Raw genomic sequence first — 26,961 nt, 5'->3', positions numbered from 1 at the left:
TCCTTTTACTCCAAATACTACGTATTTCTCTAAACTTCAGCTGAAGTCCCACCCGGCCTACTAATTCTGACCCTTTCTTTAACTTTAGATCCATCAGTCTTGATACTTAACTGCTGATATTTAATCTGCTTTAACTATGCCCAAATGTAAAAAAAAAAGCAGGGGGGGGGAGCTTGGGAATCTAAGAAGTGTAGATGAATGTGCCACAAACTCCACCTTCAAGGAACATACAATCAAGAACGACCACCAAGACAGGCATTCAACTGAACTACATATAAAATGAATGTAGTAAATGCCATAAGTCCTCCTATAAGCAAAGAATTCAAAAGACAGGTATCAATTTTCAAAGGCGGAAAACAGTGAGAAATTACAAAGGGTATTACAGAGGGAGAAGTTCAAGTTTTGTCTTGGAAGTCTGTCCAAACAGGCAATAAATTTCTGAAAAACCAAGACTCTTAACAGCTATTTAAGAAAAATCTCCTATAACACTGAGTTTTAGATGAATTAGCCTCCCCACTGCTCTTTTTCTTGTAGCTTAGACATGGATTGAGAAGTAAGTGTGGAAAGAAAAAGAAGTGAAAAATTAAACCACTGAATTCCATAGCTGAGCAGTAGATTAAAAAAGAAGTGTGACTGAATTCTCTAAAGTAGAGATGGCATAATCACAAATTTCTGAATCTTATACTATCATCCATGATTTATGATTACCTTCTAGCCAATCACTACACACACAAACGAAAGTTGATCCCATTCCAGAGCAATGAACTTCACTATGATGTTCTTAGTTACCTTGTGAAAAGTTGGGTGACACAGCTTGATTGACAGCAAATACACTATTTGACCTTGGGGGTGTCTGTAATTGAGATAGTGGAGGTTGAGCAGTCATAGGTGCAGAATTTCCAGGCAACACCACAACATTTGACTGACTGACACTTGTTCCTAAGGCTGTTGGATCAGTTACACAAGTAGCTATCAAAATATTACTTGAATTGCCAAAAGTTGTGCTCGTAGCTGGCATTAACTGTATGTATCCTCCATCCTTGGAAACACATGGCGTAACATTGGTTGAAAGAGCAATGCTGTCTTCATTCTGCATGTTGTTTACTGTAGAGTCTTCAGGTTTGAGTCCTAAAAGGCTCTGTTCCATTGAGGCTGAATCCCCGGTTCCTTCAGCAGATGAGACAGCACCTGTGGTTTCTTCTGAAGACAGGCATTTAACTAATTCTGCATTTCTGGCAGGTGATTTAGCAGGAGAAGACAAAATTATAGTTGGCAAGTTTTCTCCGCTGATACTAGAAACTGCACTGTTAAGTTCGGTATCTGAGGAAACAAATGGATCATCACTGATGATAATTTTGAGAGAGACTATATTTGATGCATCTATCTCTGTAGATTTGTCCTTAGCAGATTCATTATTAGTGTTCTGGGACTCGGGATGAGACTCCCTCACTGAAGAACACAGAGATTCTGAAGGAAGAGAATGTCTATCTTCTATAGGATTACTTCCTGAAGGCATCAATGTAACTTCTTCACAGTTACTTTCACCTAGAGAAAGAAAAATACTATCTCCATCTTCTTTTACAGAAGATGAAGGCTCTTGTGAATCCAAAGCAGCTTTCTCAGACTTGGAGGACTGCGTTTCATGTATTGCATGAGTTAACTCAACAGATGATGAATCATTAGATGGCTGTTTAATTGAAGATATTGAATCTTCAAGGTGAATTTCTACTTTTTGTTTAGATACAGTTAAACCTGAATTTTCAATAGATGCAGGTAATATCTGAAGTGAAGAATTATCTTGGCAATCTGCAAGTTGCTGTGATGCAACTGGTAACACATTATTAATTTCAATTTTATTCTGATGAATTTCTCTAGAATCTAGTGACTTGGAATCAGGGAAATCAGCTTTAAGTCTTCTTGTATCATCAGAACTTTCACAAAACTGACCTTTTTCAGATGCCTTTCCAGCTAATGGAATATTTTGGGGTAAAAGCTGAGAAGGTTTTCCAGAAAGAATTAAGTTCTCACTGTTAGTTTCACCACCAAGGGAAACAACTGAACTTATTGGTATAGGAGACTGGTCGGGCTGTAACTGAGATTCATTCTGTACACTTGGAGACAAAGAATTCTTTTCAACTTCCAGAGCCATTTCAGTCTCAGTGGACATCTGACTGGTGTATAATTCAGCACAATGCTGATTACATTCAGCATCAGAGTTTACTCTTTCGTTAAAGTCACTCAAACTGGGCACAGACTCAAAGGTAATATCAAGGTTACACTTCTGTTCAGTAGATACAACTGTTTTAAAGGTCTTTTTCTGGATGCTAGAGTCTATGTGGGAAAAATGTTCCTGGGCTTCCTGTCTAAGCTCATCATGGTTGCTGCCATTCTTCAAAACATTTGAAGTGTCTTCATTTTGATAGGAAGTACAAAATGAGGGTTGACCAGATGGATCATCTGCAAAATATTAGGATGGCAGAAACATATGGTGAGTGTGTATAACAGCCTGAGGTAGTCATCTTTAGTGTTAAGCCTATTTTGCCAAGGAGATAACTAATCTTTGACATACCAGCACATGGAAATATATTAAATTCATTTTTTGAGTATCAAAAAACTTACAGATACTTTTCTTATCACTGATGCCTATTTATACATGTGTCAAATTGTTTTTCAAGCTTTTTAGAAAACAGATGACACGTGAAGAAAAAAACATATACTCTTAAGAACATTTAATATATACTAATATATAAAAATCGGCTACACACAGTTTTTTCAAAACAGCTGACTTTTCACCTTCTACCATACTATTTGATATATTCATTAAGAAGATGCAATGGGGCCAAGTACATTTTGCATAACCAATATTTGATGTCACTGTGCACTATTTTACATTTATTACACATCATATATCAATCATATGATCAGTACTGGGATATAAAGGTGAATGATCCAATTTGCCCTTGGTGATCTAGAAAGGGAGGCAGATACAGAATAGAAAGTCATAATAAAACATGCTAATAACTGTAACAGTAGAGGAACAAAAGGCACCTCTTCAAGCCTATGGAATGTGAGAAAGTGTTAAAAGAGAGGTATGGCATGAGGAGACTTTGACAAATAAAAGAAGTGCAATAGTCAGAAAAAAAGGGCATTTGAGAAAATACTGATATACTGTCATACATCATTCACAGTTTAGGAAATATTAACAATATGAAATATATAATGGGAAAAATCTAGAAAAATGTATAGGAACCATCATCAAATTCTGTTAATGTGACACTGGTAACATAATAGTGGGTATGGAGTGCATGAAAATCCTTACTGTGGGTAAATCAGTAGAAATTATATCCAGGTAGTCAGTTTTAATCAAGTGGGAAGAGACCTTCTTAGAAAATAGGATTTCAAGTTTCATTTTGTGCAGGGCAGGGTACAATCTTCCACATATAATATATATGAGAAAGACATTCTACTACAATTCAACCTAAGAAGAAATGGAGGATTGGGCTTGGATACAGGCAAAGGACTTTCAGTAGGAATATAGTCTGACATATTGCAAAACTAGGTTTTGGAAGACATAATGTGAAACTTGGGAGTCATGAGGTTTTTTGACAGAGCTGGAAGGAGTAATGGCATTTAAGAACAGATGAACAAAAAAGATTATGTTGGTATACCTTGGTATAGACAGAAATGGACAGAGTGGTACCAAATAGGCATAAAGTTTAGCAAGTGTGAGATGCCAGGATAACATGAGAGAAGCCAGGATAATGGTTATGCAAGGAATAGTGGTTGGGAAGGAATATGAACAGATGTTTTTGTGGTGCTGGCAGTATTCTGTTTTTTGACCTGAGAGATTGTTATGTGGGTGTTTGCTTGATAATAATTCAATGAACAAAGTATATTTTTATTGTACACTTCTGCAAGTCTTAAGGGATTCCCAGATGGTGCTAGTGGTAAAGAACCTACTTGCCAATGCAGGAGATTTAAGAGACATGGGTCTGATCCCTGGGTCAGGAAGATCCTCTGGAGAAGGGAATGGCAACCCACTCCAGTATTCTTGCCTGGAGAATCCCATGGACAGAAGAGTTTGGTGGGTTACAGTCCATGGGTCACAAACAGTCGGACATAACTGAAAAGCGACTTAGCATGCATCACAAAAATGAAAATTTTAAAAAACTTGGCAAAATTTTAAAAGATCTAAGACAGACATATTCACTGCCTGTCCTCAGTTACTGTAGGACAATTATGTGCCATACTGGTATTCCATGAGAGGCAGAAACATAAAGTGACTTAGTAAAGATACAGGAATATGACCTAAAACCTCATAAAATCTATTAATTCAGGACCATCGGCAGAGTATACAATTTCCTCTAAATAAGAGGTATAGATACTGAGCACTCAGCTGTATTTGCTTACTAGGCTGGATGATTAATACCACAAACCAACCTTACAAATTAGGGGTTTATTCTGAATATGTGTCTCAAAAAATTATGTTTGAAGTTATAGACTTTGGTTGAATTGGTCAACACTAGTCACACCAAATTGTGCATGTCAAGTCTATTATATCATGAAGGAACAAGTAATAAAAATTCATCTTTTAATTGAAGTACTAAGGGCGTGGGAATAATTCAAACAATTTTCAAATTAAACAACACTTTGTGCCTTAGAGATTTGGGGATTGATATTAGAATTTAGACTGATATTAACAAAATCAAATTCTTACCAGATTCTTCTGTTCCAAAAGTACCTTTAACTGCTAGATTAGTTTCACCTGCTAAGACTACACTGGGATTGGTTTCCATATGCTGACTGCAAATGCCTTGTGATATATTTTTACTATTCTTTATTTTACCTGTTAAAACGGGAATAGGGAAACAATTGGTTAAATGACCAAAATAAAAATAAGCACCAATTAATACATCTCGACAGTGGTCAGCAAATATTAAAGTTTGGTTTTAATTATAGTCCTTTGATTACAGTTTTTAACATGTTGCCTTATATATCATTGATAAGTATGATTTTTCCTCTAGACCAGTAGTTCTTATACTACTGTATATCATGATATCATAAGTATCACTTATGATACTGTATATCATAATATACAGATCCAAGAATTTGCATTTTTAACATGTTCTCAGATAATTCTGATCTGCTAGACTATACTTTTAGCACTACTGCACTAGGCTGTAAGATGGAAGGCAATGCCAATATTTTTATTTCTTTTGTATTATCCAACTGTGTTTAGTATAATGTATGCATAGTAGTAGACCACAACACATTTTTGATGACTGGAAATACTGCCCACCACTATCCCTCTCACCCACAAGACTGCTCTCTATTTTTATAGCTAAAGTATCTTTAGAAAAACAAGACTTTCCTGGTGGTCCAGTGCTTAAGAACCTTCCAATGCAGGGCACGTGGGTTTGACCCCTGGTTGGGGCACTAAGATTCCACATGCCTCAGAGCAACTAAGCTTACATGCCACAACTAGAGAGCCCCACACACCACAATGAAGACCCAGTGCAGACAAAATTAAAAAGAAAGAGAAAACTCTTTCATATGGAAAAACAGGAACTTTCTCCAGATGCTCTGGGAAATGCTATTTCACTCTTTAAGCTATTTCTCTAAAGAAATTGGAGAAACATTTTTTCCAAACTATCTTGAAAGAAATGGTCTACCTACCATAGTCAAAGAGATCAAATAGTGCCTGAAATGCTGGATCTGATTCTGTCTGCTCCAATATATCCTGTATAGCTTCTTCAGACATGTGGATCTCACTCTGAAAAAAAAAAAACATACAAAAGTGATTCCAACTGAATTGATAATGGTTTAATACCAGCAAAGAAAATTAGAGGACATCTATTCCCTTCCAAGAAAATTTCTTCTCATTATAACACTATTCACTTAAACTAAAACAAGACTAGCAAATAGAAAGTGAATGTTCCCTAATTCTACTATTTAATCACTTTGGTGAATATATTCCCAAACATTAAAATAAAATAAACATAGGAATATTTATGTATACAAAGTAAAATCAAGCTGCACTGTTCTTTGTTGACATACACCACTGTGTACGTTTAAGTTATACTGTGTAATGAGGTGACGTACATATACTGTGAAATGATTACCAAAGGCTTACTTAATATTCATCATCTCATATATATTTTTTAAAAAGAAAAAAAAATTTTTTTTCCTTGTGAGAACTCTTAGGATATATCCTCTTAACTTTCAAATACTGTTGACTCTTGAACAACATAGTTTTGAACCGTGCAGGTCCACTTATATGCGGAAATTTTTCAATAATTATATACTATAGCCCCACAAAATCCAATTTTGGCTGAATTTGTACTTGTGGAACTGATACATGAAGGGCTGATATAACGTTTGAAGTGGGCTTTTGATTGCATGTGGGGTCAGCACCCCTAACCTCAAGCTGTTACAGCAGTGTTAACTGTAGTCACTGTGTTGTACATTGCATCCCCTGCACTTATAACTGAAAATTTGTACCTTTTGACCACCTTTGTCCAATTCTTTCACCTCGTATCTCTTTTTCTATGAGTTTGGTTTAATAATGTTCTTTAATCAGCTTTCTTCATATTAGTTTGTTGTACACTGCTTTCTAGATCCTCCAATATAAATCTATCTCACTCTTTTTATCTGCCTGTTTTTGTCTCTTCATTTTCAAAAAAATTTTTTTTTCATTTATTTTTATTAGTTGGAGGCTAATTACTTTACAATATTGTAGTGGTTTTTGTCATACATTGACATGAATCAGCCATGGATTTACATGTATTCCCCATCCCGATCCCCACTCCCACCTCCCTCTCTACCTGATCCCTCTGGGTCTTCCCAGTGCACCAGGCCCGAGCACTTGTCTCCTGCATCCAACCTGGGCTGGTGATCTGTTTCACCCTAGATAATATACATGTTTCGATGCTGTTCTCTTGAAACATCCCACCCTCGCCTTCTCTCACAGAGTCCAAAAGTCTGATCTGTACATCTGTGTCTCTTTTTCTGTTTTGCATATAGGGTTATCATTACCATCTTTCTAAATTCCATGGATAAATTCAATGGATAAGGAAGCTGTGGTACATATACACAATGGAATATTACTCAGCCATTAAAAAGAATTCATTTGAATCAGTTCTAATGAGATGGATGAAACTGGAGCCCATGATACAGTGAAGTAAGCCAGAAAGATAAAGACCATTACAGTATACTAACACATATATATGGAATTTAGAAAGATGGTAATGTCTCTTCATTTTATTTTTTAAAATTTTTGATTTTTTTTGGCTGTGCCATGAAGCATGTGGGATGTTAGTTCCTTTATCAGGGGGGGGAGCCTGTGCCCCCTGCAGTGGAAGCAAGGAGTCTTAACTCCTGACTGCAGGGATACAGGGAACTCCCTGTATCCATATTTTAAATACTTCCTCTAAATGTTGGACATTCCTTGCTTATATGCTCATCTTTAAAAGCAGCATGCCAAAAGCTACCTTTAAATTCTGTTTAAATTCTTCAATTTTGGTGAAGCATACATTTGAATCCCAAGGGAGAGGAAATTCGCGTGGAGCAAGAGATAAGGTGGAACTCTCATGAAATGATTAAAAGCTTGCATTTTTAAAATGAAAATGGCCATCAAATGAAAAGAAAAACTAAAGAACCACTTAACCTTGGCAATGAAGATGTACAGAGAACATCAATAATTTTTGATGAAATGTGACTTAGAAGAAAGCCAGGAGCTTGAGCAAATATTTCTTTATCTATGAACTTGAAAATCTATCCTAATGTAAATAATGTCAAGAGTCAACAATCCAATGTTAATCAAACTATGAAGTGGTGCATACCCTCTTAGAAAGGTTACTGCTGAGGAAAAACATTTTTTTAGTAAATTTCTCATTATATTCAAACTTTAAAAATCATAATTGAAAGAATCCTGAAATACATGTTCCAAACTTGTCGGTGTGCCTTTTAGTTTTCTTTAATGATGCTTTTTTAAAAATAATTTTTAAAACTTAAAAAAATTTTATTTTTATTTTTGGCTGTGCTGTGCTGGTGCCACACAGGGTTTTCTCTAGTTGCAGCAAGTGGGGGCTACGCTCTAGCTGTGGTGCACGGGCTTCTCACTGCAGTGGCTTCTCCAGTTGTGAGGCACGGTCTCTAGGCTTCAGTACTGTGACTCGTGGGCTCAGCAGTTGCAGCTTCTGGGCTCCAGAGCACAGGCTCAGCAGTTGTGGTGCACGGGTATATGGGATCTTCCCAAATCAGTTATCAAACCGGTGTCTCTTGTATTGGCTGGTGGATTCTTTACCACTGAGCCACCAGGGAAGCACCTTTAATGTTGCTTTTCACAAGCACTTTTTTTGAATTTAAGGAAGTCTTAAAATCAGTCGGTGATTTGTATAACCCAAGATATCCTGCCCTTCCCAAGGTCACAAAGATGTATAAAAATATTTTAAAGATTTACCTATTTGTACAAGTGGCTCTGTTCTCTCAGTGAAGCTGATGCATGTACTACTCCATTGCTGTTCTTTCAAACTTATTGAAATCTGTATTTTTAACTTTTCCCCAATATACAATATTATGAATACCATGAACAGAGAGCTGTGTCTCCATTTTCTTTTTTTTTTCCGTTACATATTTATTACTGGTAATAAATTTTCCATTTTCTTATAACCTCTCACAGTATCTAACAGAGTGTCTTGATTACAGTAAGCACCTGATGTATTTGTGGAGAAAATATAAGCAAGGAGTTGGAAGATTATAAAAATTTAGAAAAGGGGATATGTTAAACTTTAAGACAGTGGAAGATTGCTAAATAATTTAAAAAGTGAAAGTTGCTCAGTCGTGTCTGACTTTGCCACCCCATGGACTGTCCAGGGAATTCTCCAGGCCAGAATACCAGAGTGGGTAGCCTTTCCCTTCTCCAGGGAATCTTCCCAATCCATGGATCAAACTCAGTTCTCCTGAATTACAGGCGGATTCTTTACCAGTTGAGTCACAAGGGAAGCCCAAGAATACTGGAGTGGGTAGCCTATCCCTTCTTCAGCAGATATTCCCAACCCAGGAATCAGACTGGGGTCTCCTGCATTGCAGGAGAATTCTTTTAACAACTGAGTTATCAGGGAAGCCAGGCTGCTTTCAAAAAGCTTTTTCATATTTTGTTAAAATTTATTGAATTTCACTATAGGAAAATGTATAAAAAGTTTTTTTTTAAGTATTCTGAAGGAAGTGACAAAAAGAAAAAAAAAAACTCAGTGGTTTTACTTGGAATTCATTATCTGAAAGTAAACTGCTATCATGAATTCATTATTATGAATTCATTTTGTGGTAGAGCAACAAAATGACTATATTATCTCAGAGTCTAAGTAAAAGCATATGCAACAACCACAATTTCAGCTGTTCTTCAAAAAGATATTTGCAAATCTTAAAACACATATTGTTAAATTCTTCCTTTACCAGCTCATCCTCTTTCATCTTCACTGTCACAGGACAGCAAGTGACTATAGCCCCTATTTATATTCTCTCAGCAGTAAATCTCATGGATAAGTATTCATTTAGTTGGTAACTTCTTTCTAAAGTGTCTTGCTCACTTTTTGTTAAATAGTACTTGGATTCTTCACATAAGTTTAACATATCATTTCACTGTTTCTTTATATTTTTATATAGTTTGTGCAGGTGCAGAAGAAATGTAATTTATTTTATATACACTGTACAATACTGCTTAATGAGCAAAAATACATCCACTAATGAATCTTTAATCATTAAACATGAAATGCATGTTTATGAAATACATGATTGGTTGTTATATGGATGCAGGAAAATCTTAGATACTTGGAAGAACTGGTTACAATTACCAGATCGGTTAGGAATGTCTTATTCAATAAAGCAATTTTAACAAATATTTAAATCAAATCATTGAATCGCATGCCTAAAACTTATACAGTGATGTATGCCAACTATTTTTAATAAAACAGGAAAAAATATTGCAATTTTCATGTTGAAAATTCACTAACACATTTTCAGGAACAGATTACATTTGGATAATGAAGGAAATCTGTATTTTAATTATTATTTTAAAGCATCTTATACATACGGTTAGCAATGGTTTTGAAATGAAACCAGAATACTACCAGTTTTAATGATGAGTATATCTACTACACACACACACACACACACACACACACACACACACACACACCCCCCCACCTTAACCATACCTGAAGTCCCAGGAGTTCATCAATTGAAGTCTCTGGTTCAGTAGGGTTGCTATCTGTTTGCTTAGGTACTTGAGCAATACTATTGTCACTGTAATACACAAAGGAAAACTTTTATCATGGTTCTCAACTGGGCAAAAACAAGTAGGTATTTTAAACACAAACATTTTACCTAGTCAAAAATTTATTAATGTTTTCTGCAAGCTTTTCTTGAAGAGACTTGTTGCTTAGTATCTTTTCTCGTGCATTTTCAATAACCATTTGCTGAAAAAGAAATCAGTATTAGCAAAAGCACAGGATAGAGTATTATGCTATTTGTTTAAAAAGAATCAATGGAAGCTGGATAGTTTTAATAAATCTAGGTAGAAACTAAAGTTATGGTGGTGCATTCCATATTAACACCAGAACTACATTAACCACTTAGAAGTATTTTCACAGATCCTTCATCAACTTCTTTTTCACTTTGGAACTACACAGTTTCAAACTTTTTACCTTTTCATACAAGGTTTTAAGTAAGCTGATTCTATTCTGGAAAAATGTCCTATTATATTGCATAATACAGCAATAGCAATGTATTTACAGTTTCTTAAACATACTTCTGTTTCTTACTTGGTGCATTTGCATGTGTCAGCTATTCTGACTGAATTGTTTCTTACTAGTAAATATCCCTACAGTCTGTGGCTGTTCTTCAGTCCCTGAAGTTGTGTACAACTCTTTGTGCCACCAAGGACTGTGGCATGCCAGGCTTCCCTGGCCTTCACTATCTCCTGATAGTGAAGTTCGCTTATATTCATGTCCATCAAGTTGGTGATGCCATCTAACTATCTCATCCTCTACCGCCTCTTCTCTTTCTGTCTTCCATCTTTCCCAGCATCAGGGTCTTTTCTAATGAGTTGCCTCTTGACATCAGATGGCCAAAGTATCGAAGTTTCAGCTTCAGCATCAGTCCTTTCAATAAATATTCAGGGTTGATTTCCTTTAGGATTGACAAGTGTGATCTCCCTGCAGTCCAAAGGACTCTCAAGTCTTCAACACCACAATTCGAAAGCATCAGTTCTTTGGCGCTCAGCCTTCTATATGGTCCAACACTCACATTCATTTGTACATGACTACTGGAAAAACCATAGCTTTGAATATAGAGACCTTTGTATCTGTTTTTTAACATGCTGTGTAGGCGTGTCACAGCTTTCCTTCCAAGGAGCAAGTGTCTTTTAATTTCATGGCTGCAGTCACCATCTACAGTGATTTTGGAGCCCAAGAAAATAAAACCTGTCACTGTTTCCACTTTTCCACCTTCATTTTGCCATGAAGTCATGGGCTGTATGCCATGATCTTAGTTTTTGAATGCTGAGTTTTAAGCCAGCTTTTTCACTCTCCTCTTTCACCTTCATCAAGAGGCACTTCAGTTTCTCTTCACTGTCTGCCATTAAAAGTGGTATCATCTGCATATCTGTGGTTATTGATATTTCTCCCGGCAATCTTGATTTCAGCTTAAGATTCATCCAGTTTGGCATTTCACATGATGTACTCTGCACACAAGTTAAATAAGCAGGGTGACAATATACAGCCTTATTGTACTCCATCTCCAATTTCGAACCAGTCCGTTGTTCCATGTTCAGTTCTAACTGTTGCTTCTTGACCTGCATACAGATTTCTCAGGAAGCAGGTAAGATAGTCTGGTATCCCTATTTCTTAAGAATTTCCCCCAGTTTATTTGTGACCCTTACAGTCAAAGGCTTTCACATAGTCAATGAAATAGTAGTCGATGTTTTTCTGGAATTCCCTTGCTTTTTCTATGATCCAACAAATGCTGGCAATTTGATCTCTGGTTCTGCTGCCTTTTCTAAATCCAGCTTTTACATCAGCAAGTTCTCAGTTCACATACTGCTCAAGTCTAGTGTGAAGGATTTTAAACATAACCTTGCTAGCATGTGAAATGAGTGCAACTGTAGGGTAGTTTGAACATTCTTTGGCATTGCCCTTCTTTGGGATTGGAATGAAAACCGACCTTTTCTAGTCCAATGGCCACTTTTGACTTTCCCAAGTTTGCTGACATATTGTGTGCAGCACTTTAACAGCATCGTCTTTTAGGATTTGAAATAGCTCAGCTGGAATTCCATCACCTCCACTAGCCATGCTCTTAGTGATGCTTCCTAAGGCCCCACTTAACCTCACCCCCCAGGATGTCTGGCTCCAGGAGAGTGCCCACAGCACTGGGGTTATCTGGGTCCTCGAGGCTTTTCTGCACGGCTCGTCTGTGTGTTCCTGCCAGCCGTGCTTGGCCTCTACTGCCCGTTAGGCCCTTACCACACGTGTCCTTTACCGAGCCCATCCTCGCATGCAATCTTCCCGCGATGTCTTCAAGTTTCTTGAGCAGATTTCTAGTCCTTCCCATTCTATTGTTTTCCTCTATTTCTTTTGCCTTGTACACTGAAGGCTTTCTTCTCTCTCTTTGCTATTCTCTGTAATACTGCATGCAGTTGGGTGTATCTTTCACTTTCTTCATTGTCTTCCACTTCTTTTTTCTCAGCTTTTTGTAAAGCCTCCTCAACAACCACTCTGCTTTCTTGCATTTCTTTTTCTTGGGGATGGTTTTGGTCACCACCTCCTGCATAATGTTATGAACCTCTGTCTATAGTTCTTCAGGAAGTCTGTCTCCCAGATCTAATTCCTTAATGTATTTGTCACCTCCACTGTATATTCATAAGGAATTTGATTTAGGTCATACCTGAATGGCCTAGTGGTTTCCCCCACTTTCAATTTAAGCCTGAATTTTGCTATAAGGAGCTGATGATCTCAGTCAGTCAGCTCCTGGTCTTGTTTTTGCTGACTGTATAGAGCTTCTCCATTTCTGGCTGCAAAGAATATTATTATCTGATTTCGGTACTGACCATCTGGTGATGTCCAGGTGTAGAGTTTTCTCTTGTGCTCTTGGGAGACAGTGTTTGCTATGACCAGTGTGTTTTCTTGACAAAACTATTATCCTTTGCCCTGCTTCATTTTGTACTCCAAGGCCAAACTTGCTGTTACTCTAGGTATCTCTTAACTTCCTACTTTTTCACTCCAATCCACTATGATGAAAATGAAATCTTTTTTTGGTGTTAGTTCTAGGAGGTCTTATAAGTCTTCATAGAACCAGTCAACTTCAGCTTCTTTGGCATCAGTGGTTGGGGTACAGACTTGGATAACTGTGATATTGAATGGTTTGCCTTGGAAACGAACCAAGATCATTCTGTTATTTTTGAAAATGCACCCAAGCACTGCACTTTGGACTTTTTTGTTGACTATGAGGGCTAATCCATTTCTCCAAGGGATTCTTGCCCACAGTTATAGATAAAACGGTCATTTGAATTAAATTTGCCCATTCCCATCCATTTTAGTTCCCTGATTCCTAAGATGTCAATGCTCACTTTCATCATTTCCCACTTGACCACATCCAATTTTCCTTGATTGACAGATATAACATTCCAGGTTCCTATGCAATATTGTTTTTTTACAGCATTGGACTTTACATTCACCACCAGGCACATCCATAACTGACTGCTGTTTCTGCTCTGGCCCAGCCTCTTTACTCTTTCTGGAGCTATTAGTAATTGCCCTCCATTCTTCCCTAGTAGGATACTGGACACATTCTGACCTGGGGAGCTCATCTTCTCTTTTTGCCTTTTTATACTATTCATGTGGTTCTTGTGTTAATAATATAATACTGAGAGGTTTGCCATCCCTGCCCCCACCCCGCCAGTGGACCACAGTCCACAGTTTTGTACTTACAGTCTATCCCAAAGCAATTCTATGGCAGTTTTTTTGTGTCACATCATGTGGCTTGCTGGATCTGTTTCCTGAGCAGGGATTGAATCCCTGCAGTGGTGTGGAGTCCTAAACACTGGGCTGATAGGGAATTCCCTCTACTGCAGTCTTACAGAAATACTACATTTTACACACACACACACACACACAGTGTATATATATAATAAATTGTATACATATGAATAGTTATAAACTCAGGAATATCTTAAGTTGCAAAGTTTGGGAAGGTCACTTACTTTTTCTACTACAAATGCATTTGGATCCTGCAAATTTCGTACTGTTGAATGAGGCCCAGACTTCCTTTGAGATTCACTGAAACACATTTTAAAAGCTTATCTTTTAACTAGTATGAATAATCCAATGATCATTACATATAAAGACAAATCTTAATCATGCTGGAAAAGATATTTTTCTCTATTTGTGGTAGGAACAAAGGGCAGTAGAGTTGAAAAGCATTAATAGTCTTGAATTGAGAAATGAATTTGAGACCTAGCTTTATTACTTATTAACTATATGGTCTCTACCAGGTACCCTCTGACCTACTTTATAATGGGATAAAACTAAAGCTTTACAGGGCTAATGAAAGAATTCAATAAACCTTTATAAAAAGGTCAAAGTTCTTATAAATGTTAGATATTGTTACAGTACTTTCATTATTTCTTGTGGTTAAGTGAGAAAGCTTGCCAAAGAGGCTGAGGTCAGCCTTGAATGAAAGACAACCAACAGTAAAAATTCCAACAAAAGTACCCAGGGCATGGCAATTGAGAAAACAGCAAAAACATTTAAACTATTATCTCTCTTTTCTGAAATAGTCTTCAAACAAAGACACCTGGGCTAAATAGGACAGAGAGAGTACTTCTCAGAGAATGTCTGAGAAGATTTTTAATTATCAGTTTAGGAGTTTAAATATGTGTTTACAGACCCTAAAGTATGCTGATAAAAAATGATTATTTCCAAAAATCTGAGTTAACATCAATTTTAATATGTTCTTCTATACTACTACAGAAAAAACACTTATAATGAAACACATTTCTAGATTATTGATTTCTGAAACAATCTGATTTCAAGAAGGTTATAAAGTAAAAAAAAAAAAGTGCTTTGAAACAGCTATAATAGAGTCTCAAGTACTTCATGCAATTTTGTTACTTTATTCATAATTTAAGTATCCTTGTATAATTTTTTTGTAATGGTTACTGGAAACATGTCTTTTTAGAAAGCATTTACCTTTTGCGTCTACCAGGAGACATTAAACTGGTATGATTTTTCCTTTCCTGAGGACCAGTATTATTATTTAAAGCCTCTCCAGCTGTATTTCAAGAGAACAAAACAGTAAGTCAAGGAAACAGAATAGTTTTTTAAAACTTGAATTAACTGAATTAAAAAAGCACTACATAGTGATTATTTCAAATTCAGTTGATATATATTGAGTGCCTACTATGTGCAAAGCACTACAGAAGACACTGTGCGTGCTAGTTGCTCAGTTGTGTCCAACTCTTTGCAACCCATGGACTGTAGCTTGCCAGGCTCCTCTGTCCATGGAATTCTCCAGGCAAGAATCCTGGAGTGGGTTGCCATTACCTTCTCCAACAAAGATATTAAGATACATAAAATATAGTCCCCATGACTTAAAGGTTTTACAATAAAATACAAAGTAGAGTATATAGAATAGTTTCAACAAAAAAATATCATGGCAGAACAAATGAACTCTAAGACATATAAACTGAATATACTGGGTAAGTGTTTTTACCCAGAGGTGTTAAAGAGATTGGAGAAAAGATGGAAATAAGGGAGAATACAACGATTGTCAATACATTTTACCTGCACAAAGAGAAAAAAGACTGGTCTAAGAACCAAGAGAGGTGACACCTCAGTTCTAATCCCAGCTGATATTAACTAGCCTTTTGCTCCTAAATATCATGTGCTTTTAATATTATCAAGTATGTAACAAACAAGATGTACTAGATGACCTCTAAGTTTATCCTTAGCTCTAAGATTCAGCCAGGAATATGTAGGATTTTCAACATGGAGAGATGGAGGTTAATCAGAAAAACATTCCTCATTTCAGTAGGACAGATTACTATGACCAAAGAGTTGAACAAAGTGTTAAAATATAATGTGCATTCCTTTTAAAAGCAAATAAGGGTTTTTTTTTTTTTCAATTAATGCATATAAGTGAGAACTAGAAGAGAGTTCAAGGCTGGATGTCAGTACAGATAAAAGAATCCCAGATTAACATGTCTCACAGATTTAATGTTTATTTAATGGCAAATTGAATGAGTGAGCACACACATATTACCTAAATTCACCCACTTCTAGCTTCTTATCTACTTTTTGCTATATTTTATACCATGAATTGGAGGACATGGCAACTCACTTCAGTACTCTTGCCTGGAAAATCCCATGGAAGGAGGAGCCTGGTAGGCTGAAGTCCATGGGGTCACTAAGAGTCGGACACTACTGAGCGCCTTCCCTTTCACTTTTCACTTTCATGCATTGGAGAAGAAAATGGCAGCCCACTCCAGTGTTCTTGCCTGGAGAATCCCAGGGACGGAGAAGCCTGGTAGGCTGCCATCTATGGGGTCGCAGAGTCGGACACGACTGAAGTGACTGAGCGGCAGCAGCATACCATGAGTATAAAGATATTATCACATCATCTCATTCACACAATTTGATTAAAACAAAATTCAAAAGCACAAAATGTAAACTTACTGGTCATAGTATCTTGTGACTGTGAATGGTTGACCACTACAAAATCTGACCTCAAAGGAGCTGATATTTGGCCAGTTGGCCTAATAACTTGTGTAGCAGTCAAAGGAGAATTGGTAAATTGTCCTAAAAGATACGGTAAAGGTTCTGAACTGACAGGAGCTGCTTGAGATGCAAGCCTTCTCTGCCGTTTGATTTCTGCAATCCCATTTCTTGTTCGGGCTGAAACACATGAGCATTTAAAAAATTAACTCAATGTCAGAGTAGTTTGGGAATTTTAAGATATCTATACAATATATGTTCTACTACATATTTAACAGTGAACTTAAAAAACAGCCCCTAGAATTATCACCTGTTTATGTGATAATTTCACAAGAGAAACTAAAATTGAGTACACCAAAATTTAAAAAATCCAAGAATACATTTTTCTGTAATAATTAAAACTGGTAACATCTCCACAATCAGGAAACAAATTTATGGAATGAGAATTAAAAGGTGTGAATACATGAGAGCCAATGAGAAAAATAAGATATATTTAAAATGCAGTTTTACAATAAATGAAAATATTATTTCCTAATATGATAATGGTACTTAGAAAAGCAGTAGTTTAAACAAAATGTAAATGCAGCACACATGTATTGTTAACAGAAACGCTCATCTGACGTTAAATTTGAGTTTAAAGTAATTCTGAACATTATTTACAGTTTAAAGTTGAATACCAACCTCTCTGATTGGCAGCAAACCCTGGGGAACTTTGCATGCTCCTAATAAACAAAAGTAGTGACATTAAAAAATTTCTGTTGCCAAGATACATTCTGATTTAGTTACAGTCAGACCTGAAGTAAATTATGAGTTAAAAGGCAAGAAATTTGTCTCAGATAAAAAAGATAAGCATTTTTTCCTGGGTAACCAAATATTATCTGCTTTAGGAAAAAAACAGTGGCATATAAAAATGCAACCATGCATAATTTTAATAATCAAGTTTCTATCCAATGCAATAAGCAAGAGCTTTGAAATCCCATTAAGAATACAATTTGCCTTGAATTTAGGAACTCAACATATTTAAGAAAGCTATATATAATATTACAATTATATACAATTGATACACAATTATCAATTATCTTTTGTAACTATAGAAATGCCTTCCCAGAGAAATTCTGATTTTACATATATCTGCATACATAAATACTTCAGAATCCAAGTTGATTTCAAAAGAGATCCTGCTTTCATCAAATTTATGACTATGACAATGTTTCACCAAACTTCTAGAGAAGGAACAAAGCAAACAGGTAAGAAAATTCACAATATCAACTGACTCTCCTTTTGCTATGAACTAGTTACCCATGTATTTTGTCAACAATCAGATACTGTGCCACTGTCCTCGGAAATCTGTCAAATTAGTCTCTGCCAACAAGAGCCACAAAACTTACTGAATCAAATAAATATTTTTAACAGCACACAAACTAACCTTGGAGAACATCTGGCTAGGAGGTTTCTTTTTTTATGTAATACCTTGTCAATAAAATGTTGCAGTAACTTATAAATATCCCATAGGTGTTAAGTTGTGAATGTCTTTGAAGATTGTTTGCAAGCGAATGAAAGAGGAAAGGGAAGTCAGGAAAGGGGAATAAAAGTAAGACTACTAAATAAAATGTAGTGCAGTGTCACACAAAAAGCATTTGGAGCCATTCCAGTAGTTTAAGCTGAGGAAGGAAACGAGGCCCCTGCTGAAGTGAGGTATTTACTTGTAGCTCTGGGAGAAAGTGTAAGAAAGGGATGGCTTTCATACTAGACTCAAGTTGAATAAGATATGTTATAAAATTGATACCTATTCTAAAGATAGTGAGACTAGCATTCCAAGGCCATGACATAGTAAAATTCTAAAAGCAGAAGATTCCAGAAGTGTTATTATTCGGCTTTGTTCCTTTATAAGGGAAGAACAAAGGAGGCATGGATTACACATATCAATTTTCTGCATGTATAATGAAGATGCAACTGTATAAGGGAAGTTACATGGGGCTTGAGTTAGTAGATTTGTATCCACCAAGATTGGGACTAGATTTGTATTCAGCCAGAGATCTGCCTCTAAATTGTTACAGGAACCTGGGAATATCATTAATTTCCTCATTTCTAAATATTTTATTAAAGTATACAATTTATTTAAAATTATCTAATCAAAGACAAATATCAATAACCTCTAGCATAATTTCAAAATTAGATCAGTGTTAAATAAATGCACAGTGTGGGTCATAAGATTTAAACGTGAAGTTATTCTTAATTGTGCTTGCATTCCAAAATTATTATGCACATTCTGATAAGCTGATTGTATAAGCCTTTTATTACCTGATCTGAGAAAGTGTATGGTCTAACTTCTTCCACAGAGATGACATAATTGCTGGGACATCATTTGATGTTTCTAAATCATAAGAGGAAATGTTTCATAAAAAATCCATCATTTAATTTGAACAGACACATAAAATCAATAAGGAAAACTTTTCTCTCAGCTGCTGACATTATGTTGGGAACTGAGAAATAAGCCTATTTTGTAAAGACCTGTAAAGCTATCATGATGTTGCTTTTTTTGCTCAAGTCACTGAGAATCAGATACAATATGAGGGAAAAGGAAACTTGTGAAAACTATGAAGTTTTTTTAGATCAATAATCTTGCATTTTCCCTGAATTAAAAGACAAACTATTTTAAATCTTTGTTCTACTTATGTGACATTTGAAAGTCAAAATAATTTGATTTGTAAATTTATACAAACTCATGTAAATATGGAAATTAGTTTTCTACACCCAATGTTTTCAGGTCCAAATCACTGTGATATCTCAGCAACTCCTTAGTTACTCTAATTAGAATTACAGATAAAATTCTGGAGGACTAATTAGTCTTTTTCAGGTTGTGTTCTAAAGCCACATTGATAGGAAATTCAAGGTATTTATATTCTTTACTATATACTTCTAAAAAGCTCAAACAAGAGCAAGTTATCAACATAAAAGTGGGATATAAACCTTGTACTGCAATAACATATTGTTTCTGAGGTCATTTACACTCTAAATATTCCTCTAAGATAGTTAAGATAGTCAGGGAAAAGAAAACCTTGGTAGAATGACCAAATAACCTACTGAAAAAAAAGAAATGAAATTCACACTTTGAAATTCTAGGCTTATTACTTTTTACCGTTTCTAGTTTTGTGATCTTAGAAAAGTTATCTGGCTTCTCTAATCCTTAGTTTTCTGACACTTAAGGTCTAGTGAGCTTTCCTGGTGGTCCAGTGGTTAAGCATATACCATGCAATGCAGGAACTTGGGGAGGATCCCTGCTGGGGGAACTAAGATCCCACATGCCGTGGAGCAACTAAGCCTATGCACATCAACTACTGAGCCTGCATGCTCTGGAGGCCCTGCACCACGACTAGGGAACTCCAGAGTCCACGTGCCACAAGTGGAGAGTTCCATGTGCTGCAGCAAAGACCCCTTCTGCTGCAACGAAGGCTTGATGCAGTCAAGTAATGAACAAATTAATAGATCGAAACAATCAATACCTCTCATTGGATTATTTTAAGGACTAAAATAAAACCTCAAAGCACCCAGCACAATGCTGCAATAAACAGTACTCAATAAATGTGAAGCTTACATTTTAAAATGTTATCATTTGTACTAATTAATTCTTTACTGCTGAACCTTTTCTTAATATGTTGCAAACTATGGAAATAACGAATATGAGAGAATAAATTTAACTTTCCTCTTCAAGACACTAATTTAGGAAAGTGTTATATTTATCACTCAATATTAACAGATTTTAATTGGCTATCTCCCAGTGAATTTTTAAAATTATTTCAAAATTTAAAAAATCACTTCTAATTAAAACAATTAGATAAATGCTGTACAAAACTGACCAAAACAAAAAAAAAAGCCTGAACCTGAATCCTTACCTTTTGCTTTCATAGCTACATATTCATTCAAAATTGTTGTCAAATTTTTTCCAAATAAAGACTGAAAAGAAAAAGATCAAGCATTACCAAAACCATATAATACTACCAATAATTTCCCACTATGAAATATTTCACCATAAAAGTTACTAAAAGATATAGATTAAAAATTAGTCGACAAAGAAATGGTAAAGAGTAGGTCATCAAAGGAGTTCCTCGGTGGCTTGGATGGTAAAGAACCTGCCTGCAATGTGGGAGACCTGCGTTTGATTCCTGGGTTGGGAAGAACCCCTGGAGAAGGAAATGACAACGCACTCCAGTGTTGTTACCTGGAGAATGCCCATGGACAGAGGAGCCTGGAGGACTACAGTCCACAGGGTTGCAAACAGTCAGACACAACTGAGTAACTAAGCAAAGCACAGGTCATCAAAAATGAAAACAGTCACTCCTCAGGGACTGAACCTTCTCTGGGTAAAGAACCTTGTCTATGTGAATAAGATATTGTGACTATGTTTCTTTAGCTGCTGCTGCTACTGCTAAGTCGCTTCAGTGTCTGACTGTGCGACCCCACAGACAGCAGCCCACCAGGCTCCCGCGCCCCTGGGATTCTCCAGGCAAGAACACTGGAGTGGGTTGCCATTTCCTTCTCCGATGCATGAAAGTGAAAAGTGAAAGTGAAGTCGCTCAGTCGTGTCCGACTCTTAGCGACCGCATGGACTGCAGCCCACCAGGCTCCTCCATCCATGGGATTTTCCAGGCAAGAGTACTCGAGTGGGTTGCCATTGCCTTCTCCGATGTTTCTTTAGCTAAGACAGTATGATAGCAGGAATGCGGTTTTCAGTTTGGGAGGTAGGGATCCAGTCACACAAATAAGGACCTACTCCTTCCTGCCCTTTTAATGCCAAATGCCATCTGCCAAAGAACAAAGCAAAACAACTGAGTGTAAGAGATATCCTTTCCAAGAATCAGTACCTTTTCTATTTTCACTTCTATCATCTCATAAAGTCACCCCATTCCCCACCACTTTTATATCAATAATAAGGGGCAGGTTTTAACTGACTCAACTTTGAGGTCATATAATAAAACAGGGAAGAGCAAGGATGTTTTAAAACAGAGTTTTGGATGGAGGTTCTACATTTACTGTATGTGTGGAACCCAGATTTTCTAAGGCTTACTTTCATATCTAAAAACAGACACATGACTTTTTAATTAACACAATTTATTTTTGTGGTGAAGACTGAGGATATATGTAACATATCTAAGACAATGTCTAACACATAGCAGCTAATTATTTTTCTTCCCTCTACTGAACTTTCATTGCAGATTCCTACTTTATTCTTCTGTATTATTAAAAAAATTAGTTTATATTGGAATATAGTTGATTAACAATGTTGTGCTAGTTTCAGGTGTAAAATGATTCAGTTAAACATATACATGTAACTAACTATTCTTTTACAAATTCTTTTCCCATTTAGGTTATTAAAGAATATTGAGCCAGAGTTTCCTGTGCTATATAGTTCCTTGTTGATACTCTATTTTAACTATAGCAATGTGCACATGTCAACCCAAAAGTCCCAATCTATCCCTCCTCCCCACCTTCCCCCTTGGTAACCATAAATTTGTTCTCTAAGAATGAGAGTCTGTTTCTGTTTTATAAGTTCACTTGTATCATTTTTTTTAGTTTCCACATATTAAGTGACATCATATATCTGTTTTTCTAACTTACTTCACTTAGCATGGTAATCTTCAGGTCCATCCACATTGCTGCAAATGGCATTATTTCATTCATTTTAATGGCTGAATAATATTCCATAGTATATATGTACATCTTATTTACCCATCCATGTGTTGATGGACATTTAAGTTGCTTCTATGTCTTGACTATTGCAAACAGTGCTTTACAAAACATGTGATGCACCTATCCTTTTGAACCAGGTTTTTCTCCAGATATATGTTCAGGAGTGAGTTTGCTGGATGGTAGCTCTATTTTTAGCTTTTTAAAGCTGTTTTTAGTTTTTCTCCACAGCTGCTGTACCAATTTATATCCCCATCAACACTATAGGTGGGTTCCCTTTTCTTCATACCTTTTCCAGCATTTGCTTGTAGGTTTTTTGACGATGGCTAGTTTGAGGTGATATCTCATTGTAGTATTGACCTGCATTTTGTGATAATTAGCAATGCTGAGCATGTTTTCATGTGCCTCTTAGCCAGCTGCATGTCTTCTTTGGACAAATGTCTGTTTAGATCTTCTGCCCATTTTTAGATTTAGCTGTATTATTTATTGACTGCATGAACTATTTGTAAATTCTGGAGGTTAATCTGTTATCAGCTGCATCATTTTCAAATATTTTCTTCCATTCTGGGGGTTGCCTTTTCATTTTGCTTATGGTTTCCTTTGCTATGCAAAAAGCTTTTAAGTAGGTTTCATTTTTTAAATTATTGTTTTTATTTCCATTACTCTAGGAGACGGATCCAAAACAGTATTGCTGCAATTTATGTCAAAGAGTGTTTTGCCAATGTTATCCTCTGGGAGTTTTATAGTATCTGGTGTTACATTTAGGTCTTTAATCCAGTTTATTTTTGTATATGGTGTCAGACACTGTCTAATTTCAACCCTTTACATGTAGCTGTCCAGTTTTTCCAGCACATTTATTGAAGAGATTCTCTTTTCTCCATTGTATGGTCTTGCCTCCTGTGTCATAGATTAATTGACCATTAATTGACCACAGGGTTTATTTCTGGGCTTTCAATCCTGTTCCATTGAGTTATATTTCCGTTTCTATGCCAGTACCATACTCTTTTGATGACTCTAGATGTGTAATAGAGTCAGGAAGCCTGATTTCTCCAGCTCTGTTTTTCTTTCTCAAGACTGCTAAGCTGTATTCAGGGTCTGTTGTGTCTCCATAAAATTAAAAAAATTTTTGTTTCAGTTCTGTGAAAATGCGATTGGTGGGACTTCCTTGGTGGTCCAGTGGTTAAGACTCCACACTTTCAATACAGGGGCTATGGGTTTGATATCTAAACTGCGGAAGTAAGATCCCATATGTCCCAGGGAGAAAAAAAAAAGCCACTGGTAATCTGATAGGGATTGCATCGAATCTATACATTATATTGGGTAGTATAGTCATTTTGACAATACTCGTTCCTCCAATCCAAGAACATGGTATATCTTTCCATCTGTTTGTGTCTTCTCTTTTTTTCATCAGTATCTTATCGCTTTCAGAATACAGGTCTTTTGCGTTTGTAGGTAGGTTTATTCCCAGGTATTTTATTATTCTTTTTGATGCAATGGTAAATGGGATCGTTTCTTTCTTTTTCTGATCTTTCATTATTAGTATATAGAAATGCAACAGATTTCTGTGTATTAATTTTGTACCCTGTAACTTTACCAAATTCATTGATGAGCTCTAGTAGTTCTCTGGTAGCATCTTTAAGATTTTCTATGTACAGGATCATGCCATCTGCAAACAGTGATGGTTTTACTTCTTTTCCAATTTAGATTCATTTCTTCTCTGACTGCTGTGCATAGGCCTTCCAAAACTATGTTCAATAAAAGTGGTGAGTGGACATCCTTGTCTTTTTCTTGATCTTAGAGAAAATGCTTCCAGTTTTTCACTGTTGAGTATGTTAGCTGTGGGTTTGTTGTATATGCCTTTATTAGGTTGAGATAGGTTCTCTCTATGCCTGCTTTTTGGAGAGTTTTTGTCATATTAATAAATGGATGTTGAATTTCATCAAAAGCTTTTTCTGTATCTCTAGATGATCATATAGTCTTTAATTCTTCAATTTTGCTGAAGTGGTGTATCACACTGATTGATTTGTGGATACTGAAAAATCTTTACATTCCTGGGATAAATCCCACTTGACCATGGTGTATGATCCTTTTATTGTACTGCTGGATTTGGTTTGTTAGCATTTTGTTGAGAATTTTTGCATCTGTGTTCGTTCATCAGTGATATTGGTGTGTAATTTTTCCTTTTTGCGGTATCCTTATCTGGTTTTGGCATCTGGGTCATGGTAGCCTCACAGAATGAGTATGAGAATGTTCCTTCCTCTGTGATTTTCCTGGAATAGTTTCAGAAGGATAGGTGTTAACTCTTCTCTGCGTGTTTGATAGAATTTGGCTGTAAAGCCACCTTGTCCTGGACCTTTGTGTTTTAGTCAGTTTCAATTTCAGTTCTTGTGACTGGTCTATTCATATTTTCCATTTCCTCCTGGTTCAGTCTTAGGAGATTGTACCTTTCTGAGGATTTTCCCATTTCTTTTAGGTTGTCCACTTTATTTGCATATAGTTGGTTACAGTACAGTAGCTTCTGTTATTTAAAGTCTGAGAAGTTAAGGGATTGCCTAATATCAACCTAGTCATTATAACTTGCTTTTAGTAGCTAAAAAATAACTGAATGAATGCTATATAATGAATTATGTCCTCATAAACTCATATAGGGCTTCTCTGGTGGCTCAGAGGGTAAAGGATCTGCCTGCAATGGGAGACCCTGGTTTGATCCCCAGGTTGGAAAGATCCCCTGGAGAAGGGCATGGCAACCCACTCCAGTATTCATGCCTGGAAAATTTCATGGACAGAGGAGCTTGGTGGGCTACAGACCATGGGACTACAAAGAGTCAGACATGACTGAGCGACTAACACACACAAACTCATGTGAGGTCACAGCAAGAAGGAGGTTGTCTTAAGCCAGAAAGACAGCCTTCCCTAGGAACTGAAACAGGAGCACTTCATCTTGGCCTTCCCAGCCTCCAGAACCATGAGAAGTAAAGATCTGGGTGGTAGATTTGCTGGTAGTTACTAGGGTATCACTGCAGCTAGGCCCCTACAGCACATAGTGCTACACAAAAACACACACAGACTACTCTACATTATTTCTGAGTACATCTGTACATATATTAAGATAAACATTAATTTGTACTGATATGTCTGACTGTATTATATAACACCACAGGTCTCATGATTATTTCTGTTTTCCTTCTCACAGAGTGAGAAGCCTGGCCCCCACTATCTGTATTAACTTACTTGTTAACATTGCCTACTTAGAAGAACTGAGAAGAATTTTGAGATTCATTCATGGTATTACATAAGTTATCAGTGCTGCTTTTTACTGCTTAGTAAGAAGAACATACCAGTTTATTTACTCACTTGTTGAAAGACATCTTGGTTATTTTCAGGTTGTGACATCACAGATAAACAGCATGTTTTTGTGTGAATATAAGTTTTCCAATTCACTTGGATAAATATCTGGGTGTATGAATGCTAGGTCACATGGGACTTGGTTGTTTAACTTTAAAAACAAAAGCCAAGCTGTTGGGCAAAGCAGCTGTATGATTTTGCAGCAATTTTTAAATTATTTTTTATACTAGCCATTCTAACATGTATGTATCAGTATGTGCTTGGGGTAGTAATGGTCATTTTTCCTAACAGCTTTTTATAGAGCAAAAATTTTTATAAAGCTGAATTTATAAAATTTTTATTTTACAGTCAGTACTTTTGCTATCATATCTAAAAATTCATTACCAAAACCAAGACTGCACAAATTTTGTTCTATGTTTTTTTCTAGAAGTCTTATAGTTTTATGTTTTACATTTTTGATCTATCATCCAGACTGGTTAATTTTTTATGAGGTATGTGTAAAGGTTCTTTTTTTTTTTTCTTTTTTAAATCTGGTTGTCTAATTGTCCTATCATCATTTGTTGTTAAGATTATCCTTTTTCCAGTGAATTATTTGAACTTTTGTCAAAAATCACATTTGAAGTTTGTATTTTGTTTCACTGATCCAATGCCTAACCATTTCCTAATGCCATTCAATCCTGATTACTATTGCTGGTTAGTTAAGTCTTAAGATCAAGCAATGTGAGTCCTTGAACATATCCTCTTTAAAAACTATCTGGCTTGTTTTTCCACAATACTACTTAAGTGGTACCTGTGCTCCTCCTGCAGGGGACCAGCATTGCTCATCAGCAAGCCAGCAGCAGTACTGGCTGGGCCGCAGGCCCCTCCACCACCACCCCCACAGCAGCTGCAGCTCAACCACAGCGCAAGGTGCACACAGCCCACACGGCGGATACCCTAGAGCACCTGGCTTTGGTGACAGGGGAACTGGACTACTGAGCCCACAAGACACCTTCTGTGTTAGGCCACTCTTTCACGACCAGGAAACACAGTGTATACACCTAATAATAGAAACACAGAAAGTTAGGCAAAATGAAGAGACAAAGAAGTACCTCTCAAAGAGACAAAACCTCAGAAAATGAACTAATTAACAAAACAGAGATTATCAATTCACCAGATAGAGTTT

The 26,961-nt window shown here is 36.4% G+C and overlaps 1 protein-coding gene across 5 annotated transcripts in view; it reads right to left on the bottom strand.

Moving 5' to 3' along the window:
* The window catches only part of NPAT (nuclear protein, coactivator of histone transcription), a 53,055-nt gene that overhangs the window by 11,338 nt on the left and 14,756 nt on the right, over nucleotides 1-26,961 (bottom strand). Inside the window, exons 3-13 of one of the 5 annotated variants that reach the window (XM_020891371.2) lie at nucleotides 20,660-20,720; nucleotides 19,068-19,140; nucleotides 17,448-17,488; nucleotides 16,728-16,946; nucleotides 15,243-15,324; nucleotides 14,255-14,330; nucleotides 10,384-10,475; nucleotides 10,215-10,302; nucleotides 5,677-5,773; nucleotides 4,718-4,846; nucleotides 790-2,457 (exon numbers count right to left, since the gene is read on the bottom strand). In XM_020891371.2, coding sequence (XP_020747030.2) covers nucleotides 790-2,457; nucleotides 4,718-4,846; nucleotides 5,677-5,773; nucleotides 10,215-10,302; nucleotides 10,384-10,475; nucleotides 14,255-14,330; nucleotides 15,243-15,324; nucleotides 16,728-16,946; nucleotides 17,448-17,488; nucleotides 19,068-19,140; nucleotides 20,660-20,720 — 2,626 coding nt within the window. Of the gene's footprint in view, nucleotides 1-789; nucleotides 2,458-4,717; nucleotides 4,847-5,676; nucleotides 5,774-10,214; nucleotides 10,303-10,383; nucleotides 10,476-14,254; nucleotides 14,331-15,242; nucleotides 15,325-16,727; nucleotides 16,947-17,447; nucleotides 17,489-19,067; nucleotides 19,143-20,659; nucleotides 20,721-26,961 lie in introns of those variants that run through there. The other 4 variants (XM_070473641.1, XM_070473642.1, XM_070473640.1 and 1 more) reach the window with 4 other exon arrangements.

Source organism: Odocoileus virginianus, chromosome 10 (genome assembly GCF_023699985.2).
Source record: "Odocoileus virginianus isolate 20LAN1187 ecotype Illinois chromosome 10, Ovbor_1.2, whole genome shotgun sequence".
NCBI classification, from domain to species: Eukaryota; Metazoa; Chordata; class Mammalia; order Artiodactyla; family Cervidae; genus Odocoileus; species Odocoileus virginianus.
The sequence above is the reverse complement of the archived record's forward strand: the minus strand, read 5'-3'. Positions and strand labels throughout refer to the sequence as shown.